The 7,892-nt window shown below is 40.7% G+C and overlaps 1 protein-coding gene across 21 annotated transcripts in view; it reads right to left on the reverse strand.

The window, feature by feature from the left end:
* The window catches only part of ptprk (protein tyrosine phosphatase receptor type K), a 105,581-nt gene extending 98,184 nt beyond the window's left edge, over positions 1 to 7,397 (reverse strand). For 12 of the 21 annotated variants that reach the window (XM_014337839.2, XM_014337838.2, XM_014337837.2 and 9 more), the window contains exons 1-2: positions 7,067 to 7,396; positions 720 to 743 (exon numbers count right to left, since the gene is read on the reverse strand). In XM_014337839.2, coding sequence (XP_014193325.1) covers positions 720 to 743; positions 7,067 to 7,148 — 106 coding nt within the window. In that variant the 5' untranslated portion in view covers positions 7,149 to 7,396. Of the gene's footprint in view, positions 1 to 719; positions 744 to 7,066 lie in introns of all 21 variants that reach the window. The other 9 variants (XM_005935375.2, XM_005935376.2, XM_005935371.2 and 6 more) reach the window with 2 other exon arrangements.
* Positions 7,398 to 7,892: the final 495 nt, after the last annotated feature.

The raw sequence follows: 7,892 nt of genomic DNA on the forward strand, positions 1-7,892 counted from the left end.
GAGAAGAGAAGGGTGTGTTTAGCTACTGAAGGAACAAAGTTACTCAGAGCTCTTTTATTAAAAAGCAGGCTCAACTAAACAAATAGCACCTGGAAACTTCAAACCTCCCGACAGCTGTCTAGCTACACAGACAGACAAGCACAGGAAGAGAGACACAGAGACAAATGGCACATAGATTAACTGACAACCAGGTTGGCAGAGTCACAAAGACGGGTGACAGCATACCAGTACAAGAGTGCTTCAAATATTTAATCGATTCAGGATTGTCACTGTAGAAATTTTTTAACAAGCAAAATAACACTAGACATGAGCTGAAGGTTTATGAAACATTGAAACTATCTGACATTGAATCAAATGGTTCAGAGTTCTTCAAACATGTTCATACTGAGGAAGGTCTAAATATTACTACAGTACTTTAATGCTGGCTTATCAAGGTCAGGAAAATAAAAACCCAAAGAAAGCTCTACTGCCATGTCAAGGTGAGTTCGATTAAATACGCTAAAATAATTGACAAGCACTTAGCCCATGATTAGTAAATGGGATGATTAGTAATGTAGCTAAAAGATGGGATGACAATGGATGACAAAACAAAGCAACATCACTACAACTAATGTCTACACAATGAAAAGGGAACCCTGCGTTAAGGTGGAGGCTATGGGGGAGTTACGACAACATTAAAACCATGAAAGATGAAGCTCGGCTGGCGACTCGTAACTCACCCTTCTCAGCGCGCCCCATGTGAGCTGGATCCAATAGAAGCAAAGCAGAGAATAACAGCACAGAATTAGGTTGGAAAGCATGCACAGGTTCACAAACACAAAAGAGATTTTCATTACATGTTGTTCTGACAGCAATTTTCTCACTTTACGCATTTTTCTGGTCTATTCTGGATAAACTTCTGCTTTTATCTAACTAAACAAAATATATATATTCAAGAAAAGCAAGAATGAAGTAATCCAATATTGCCCCATGACTTTCTTCAGCTTTGCATCCACCCTGTTCAACAGCAGCAGCAACAAAATCAATGCTTTCAGGAATCATATATAAGCAGCTACACTCCAACAATGATTTGTAACCTTAATAACACAGTTGAATGCAATCTGTTTAAAAAATGCAAAGGAAAGAACAAGTCTGAACTAACACAAGTTCACACAAACTTTAAACTTTATCCAAAACACACCCAACCTCTGCCTTCACCCTCTTATTCAACTAATCCCCATGAACTCCAAAAGTCAAGACTGTCTTCACCTGCTACCACTTGCACCAATCTCTCACTCCTTTATGCACATGCACACACAAGTCATATCTCTGTTGCATATATCATTATCACTACACACTAAAATGCACAAGTGGTGCTGAGGCTGCTCATCTGGCTGTGTGAGTGTGAGGCAAAGGGTGTGTGCTTGTGCATGCACTGTAATGTAATTAATCAGCTGTGAGTGTTGATTACTTAATCTGTCATTAGCCAGCCATGTGTATAAGGGTGAGTGAATGTGTGTGTGAGTGTGTCTGTGTGTGTGTGTGTGTGTGTGTATGTGTGTGTCAGGCAGCAGCATTTTCAAGGCCCCCTTGTACCAACAGCTGTGACCAGAGCCAAACAGGGCAGAGCAGAGATTGATGATACAGGACTAGCATCATCATTCATCAGGGATGTGATGTTTCAGGGATTTGGGATGTGTGTTGAATGTGCTGCCTGTCTTGGTTTCCAGTGGAGCGCTATCACTTTCTTGGTTCGCTTTCTTTGCTTGATTGGTGATTTAAACCCATCACGACCCAGTATTTAAGACTCAATCCTCTTCATGACATTATTTAATCTACTGTAGGTTTTCTCTGAGTACTCCAGTTTACTCCAACAGCCCCAAAACACGTGTGTTAGGTGAATTGGCAATTCTAAATTGGCCGTGGCGTGAATGTGATCATGAATGGTTGTCTTTTCTATAGTCTCTTTTTCCTACCTACTCAGCTCAGCTCGACTTAACTCGGTTTTCAGAGTTTTCCTTTATGTGGTAGTACCTGATGCCAAAAACATCAAGCCAAAAAAGTGACGTCAACAGACTGCATGCCACTGATTGGCCACGGAGTGGCTGGATGACTCACGAGGCGGAGTCCTTTACAAGAAACCTGCCATTTTTGAGACCCAGCAACAAGGGAAATCGCTATAAACCACCGCCGTGGTTGAATGACAAAGTGCAGACATTTACCATCGGTTTAGCAGCAGGAGTACCATCGTCTCAATGTCCTGAACTTTTGGTTCACGTTGCTATAAAAACACCTCCCTCATTGAGGTGCTACTCAAATGTAATGGAAAACGACGGAAACAGAGTCAAGTCAAATCAACTTGAGCAGCTGAGTAGCTGTTAATGGAAAGTAGACTGGCAACATATCCAAGGATATGCTACCTGACCAGCATGTCATACAATACAATACAATGTAAATATACAGTTTTTGCCAATACAAACTGTTTATGTCACAAATTATTGTGTGGGATTATATTTGTCATCTTAAACAGACATAGTTGTGGAGGTTTTGCGTTATGAAGCTCTAAAAATGGTTAAGAAGTGTAGAAAGTTAGTGACACTAATCAGTAACCAGTCTTTATTTTCATCTGCTTATTATTGCATTATGAACACCACAGATAACAACTGATATAGCCCATGACTGCAGTCAAAAGTTTGTATTTTCAAAAAATACAAACTTTCCTTTTAAAGTCACTTCTTCGTGTTTTAAGTTGAGCAAAGTCTAACTCAGTATCCACCCTCTTTGCAGTTATTTCACTTTGACATTATGGCATCATCACTACAAGCTGCAGAATTTCTTTGGCATTTTATGGTCTCCGGTTGCTGCTTTGCTGCTAGTCTCTCTCTGTTTATATACCCCTTTGGTCACAGTGGATCAGAGAAGAAAAATATACTCATTAAAAAAACAAAACAAAACAAGAAATCAAATGCCATCCTCTTTTGGGAAGCAATGAGTCAATCAGTGTGCAAAACACACAAACATTTCCCGCACTTCCACATACAGAGCATTAAAAAAGGAAAAAACAACTTTGTTCATATATTTTGATTCTGCCTGTGTAATAATAGTTGTGTTAAACTGTTAAACTGTACAGTTACATTTTCAACTTGTTTTAGGTAAAGTACAGCATTTTGTGAAACTTCAGTTCTTGACGAAGAACAAATTTTTACATCAAAACAACGTACCTTTCCAAAGCAGAAAGGGAGCTTCACTGAGAGTCATTTCAAAGTAAAGAAACCTGCCACAATTTATCAGTGCAAATAGCGCTCTGTTTATTTTGCACGCTGTCACATCCTCTTGAATACGTCTGCATAAACTCATGTAAACAAGAATTTCTTTATATTTTATTTTGCAAAAGTGCCCAAAACTTTCACCCACTGTACACACTTAACCCTCAAACTCATTTATGCTCACGCACACACACACACGCACACAGTCTAATGAGGGATTAGCTAATGAATTCTCTCAGCAGATTAATTACATTTTACAGACTTCCTCCCCAAACAGCTGAAGAAATGAGCCAGCCACTTTCAAAGCAATGGATTTTGTAAAATCTATCACTAAATTGAAATCCGTAGAAACAGATTGGCTCTAAGCAAAGGGACGTTTCATTTGTGGAGAAGACATTAAGATGGATCTGAAGGACTGCAGACTGAGGCATTACTTTTAACGAGAAATAAATAAAAAAGCCTTTGATTTGGCGCCATTTTACATGGCATGAGTAGAATGAGGAGGCATTTTCACATGAATCGAAATGAGAAGCAAACATTTCAGATGCTCGTCTTTTGTACCACTGTACTCCGGAGGGCTTAAAAGCATCGGCCTCCCTCCTTCTCTGTAAGCGACAGCAAAACACATGAATTGACACACACGTTTGCACCACACACATACACGAGACATGACAGACACACACAGTGATTCACACGCATACACACACACACACACACACAAACACTCCCTTCTGCCGTTTTCACAGTCTCTTGAGTGGAGGAGATACCCACGGCCAAAAACCAATGGTTTCTTATTTGTCCCCCTCCTCTTCTCTTTCTCACTGTCCTTCCATTTCTTTCGCCTTTCTCTATTAAAACACACAATTTTATTTCATCTCCTAAATGGGGCAGAAAAGTAATTATAATTAAACTAACTTGGTTCTAATGTTCGAAATACTAAAATAATTTACAATTCTAATTAAACCAGCTCAGATGCTGTGTTCAGTGGCACTGGCAGCCTTTTAATTCGTGTGGAGACAGTGATGGAAAACAATTATTTCACTTCATTAAGATTAAAGACGCCTAGAATCTGTGTCACAACTCGATCAGAGAGGAGACAGATTTAGAAAGTTGTAAAAATTAACATAAACTCGGTTACTGACTTTGTAAAGACAGCTTGTTCAGATTTATTACACTGACTTTGTAAGTGATTAGCCAAAACAAAACTGTGTATAAAAAGTGATAAGAAGAGGCAAGAGACAGGCAGATTTAGAGAAATGCTTTAACTTGCAGTTTGACTTTCTAATTGGGAAACTAGAATAGATTAAAAAACTGAAAGGAGACAAATTTAGTGAGAATGCATCTCAGCGCGGACTGAAAATGACTTCTTTAGTGCTTAATGGATGGTTTTAAAGCCTTGCCACAAATATTTCTTGTCCTTGTCAGTGATATGAGTGTAGCACCCAAACACACATTTCCTTCATTACTAACTTTTGGTCTTATAATTATTGCTTTTTCTCAGTGCCAAGTCATAATGGCTGTATTAATTATCAGCCTGCAAACCTTATCTGCATCACTGGCTGGAGATTTTATTAAACCGGTGCATAAAAACGCTGCCAGTGATAAGTTTACACAAGCTGAACGGTGTTAACTTAAATGTTACCTAAATTTTTTGTATGGTTAGCTGGTACAGAAAATACATGGAGACATATGAATGTTTAGTAAAGAGTGTGCCTGTTAATTTTCCCTGTACTGATTTGCTACAATTATTCTCACATTTGCATGCTTTTATCACTAAATATGTGGCTCTTTTTCTACAACAAAGCCAAAGTTCTCCTTCCGATCCCCTTTTCCACGCTAATGATAGCCCACGTCTCTGTGAAGCGGCATCCAGTCACTAGTATTTACTTGCAAATTAACAGCACTTAAATTCCCAAAGAGGCCTCAGAGAAATTCCACACATTTGTTACCCAGAGGACCAAATGACAATGGGGGGGTATGGGGGGCGGGTATAGGGTGGGAAAGAGGAGGGGTGGAGGCAATAAAACCTCCCCAGATGAAGCTGGAATTAATGTGTAATATTAATGCAAATCATTAACAGGGCTATTGTGAACACTGGAGCGTAAAATTATGATTTTATGTGTGGCGCGTGATGTGTTCTTTGCTGTAACTTTAATGTATGGTTGTGATTTTGGAGGTCAGCTTTCAAACAGCTGTGTGAGCCTCTCCTGCCTCTCTGCGCGTCGGAGATGAGAGTGGAGCAACGGCTGAATGCGGAAATAAAACGCAAACAGGTACGAGATCGAGCGATTACAATGAGAACGTAAGGAGTTTGGTTTCTCGGAGCTGGAGGAGTCGTTTGTTTGTTTTGTAACAGCGGATAACTTCCGCGAGTTCATTTAGGCGACTTGCAAAAGCATCGTCCCAAAAGTGGCGAGCAGCACTGTTGCAGCGTTTTTCCTGTGCATACGTGTTTCTGCAGGCGAGACGGACAAAAGAGCTTCAAAGGCTCACTGCGCTGCGGGTTACTGTTTAAACTCAAGTCCCGAAGTCAAGCAGAGGGGTGGTCTTCCAACGGATCCCCCGCAAAACGAGGTTTAAAGTATCGCACTCTGCGCGTGACCGTTTTGATGGGAAGTTTCGGGCATTTCGCAAAAATCACGCGTAACTTGATGAATGTGGTAACCAGAAACCAGTTACCGAAAAAGTATCTCAGTCTGATCTCTTCAGTCACGCAATGCCAAAAAGCAATACCCCTCTTTATCAACATGCGATCGACGTGCAGACTGTATTCCCAACCATTAGGTTTGATTGCATGCAGCGAGAATAAAGTTGGAGATGAAGCGGCTCATTTGGTTTGCAAAGCGCCAGCAGCTCGTGGCGCTCGCAAACCCAACTGTCCGCTAGCTGGAACAAAAGAGCAACGCTCCTTTAGAAAGTACTTTTAACACATCACAGAGCGCAGGGTGATATTAAATAAAAAGCTCGCAAGCATTTAAGGACGATAAAGATCAAAACAAACCAATCCATCATGCAATTAAGGTGACACATTAGCGTGTCACGAGATGGAAAAACAGCAAAGTGCACCAGGCTTTTAATAAAGGTTGTACAAATCAACGCTGTCTTGCTACATAAATATTATTATACAGTGATGTCCGGGCACACAGGAACTTTTTTTCTCCATTCATGCGCTGCGAGACTGCACTGCTTCACGGCCAAGCTCAGCTCTGCTTGAAATCTACAGGAATAAACGACGCTCAGCGCAAAAAAAAAATTCAAATCTTTCCACTTTAATCCTACTTGCTCATAACTGCAAATGTATGCAATGCTTCCTTTTATTCGTAAATCAGAGGCATAGTAACTCTCGGGCTTGAAGACCTGCGATGCGAAGAGCCAAGCAGAAATGCAGCAACTTAAGTTTTAGGCATTTAAGATAAGAGTTGGCGATCCAGGTTATGAGTGAGATTACTTGTTCATATAAGAGAGCGCAAACAAGGTTTTAAATGGGCTGCATTCAAAGCGTCGCACACAGGCGACTTGCCTGCGACGAAGTGAGCATTTCACATTTTAACAATGTCAAAAAGGCATCTCCACCTCATGAGAATGACCATTTCCACGTCCGCCGACATTTAAAAAGCCCACATATGTGATAAAACAGGCGATACGGTGCATTTTCAACACCGAGGCTAACTTTTCTCGCACACCTAAACACACCTGTCTGGAATTTATGAGCTTAAACCAACGAGGAAAAAGAAATTGTCGCCTAAACTTTTTCTTCTAACACACGACACAACACAAACCACTTCAAACTGTCGTGTTTTTCTTCTTCTTTTTCCTCTTACCTGTCGGTATTTGGCCAGAGACGTTACCAACTATCGAACAGAGAAGCAGGAGTCCCATGAATACCGAGAAGAGTGTATCCATGTTTAAAGCCGTGGCCGTGCGAGAGTCTGTAACAGTTTCTCCCCCCCTGAAAGTTTTTTTTTCTTTTTTCTCCGTCTCCAGTCTTCTTTATCTATTTCTTCAGCGGGTTATTATTCCTCCTGTTGTGATGAATTCAGCGGCCCCATTCTCTTTTTTCCTCTCTCTCCCCGTTTTCTCTCTTTTCGCTTCCTACGGGCTCTCGCGGACTCCACACTTTGTTTCACGCGGAGTGCAGTGAGGGAGCGCGAGGGAGAGAGAGAGAGAGAGAGAGAGAGGCAGGGAGGGCGAGCTCAGCAGAGAAAATGTGTGACGTCACAAATCAGGAGTTTATTGAAAAATAAAAAATAAGGAATTAATAGAAACGATGTAACAACAACACCCTGGTTTTCTATTATTTTCTATCATTTTATAAGTAATTAGCATATGCAGATTGAGGGTTTTTTTTTTTTTACTTTATAGTATTATGTTATAACTCTGCAGTATTGGTGACATGTTTATGACCCCCATGCCATTAAGCTACGATTAAATTTTAGATTAAAAAAGAAAGAAAATTAACTTGATTTATCATCTACTTGACCTTTTATGTTCTTTCTGGCAAACTCTCTGGCTTGCATGTGCTCAAGTGCACACACACTTACACACACACACACAAGCCACACACACACACACACACACACACACACACACACACACACCATAATAACTGATGGGGGGGGGGGGGGGAGGGACGGTGTGCATTCATTT

The sequence above is a fragment of the Haplochromis burtoni genome, unplaced genomic scaffold (assembly GCF_018398535.1).
Source record: "Haplochromis burtoni strain Fernald_Lab_line unplaced genomic scaffold, NCSU_Asbu1 Contig_92, whole genome shotgun sequence".
Classification (NCBI taxonomy): domain Eukaryota; kingdom Metazoa; phylum Chordata; class Actinopteri; order Cichliformes; family Cichlidae; genus Haplochromis; species Haplochromis burtoni.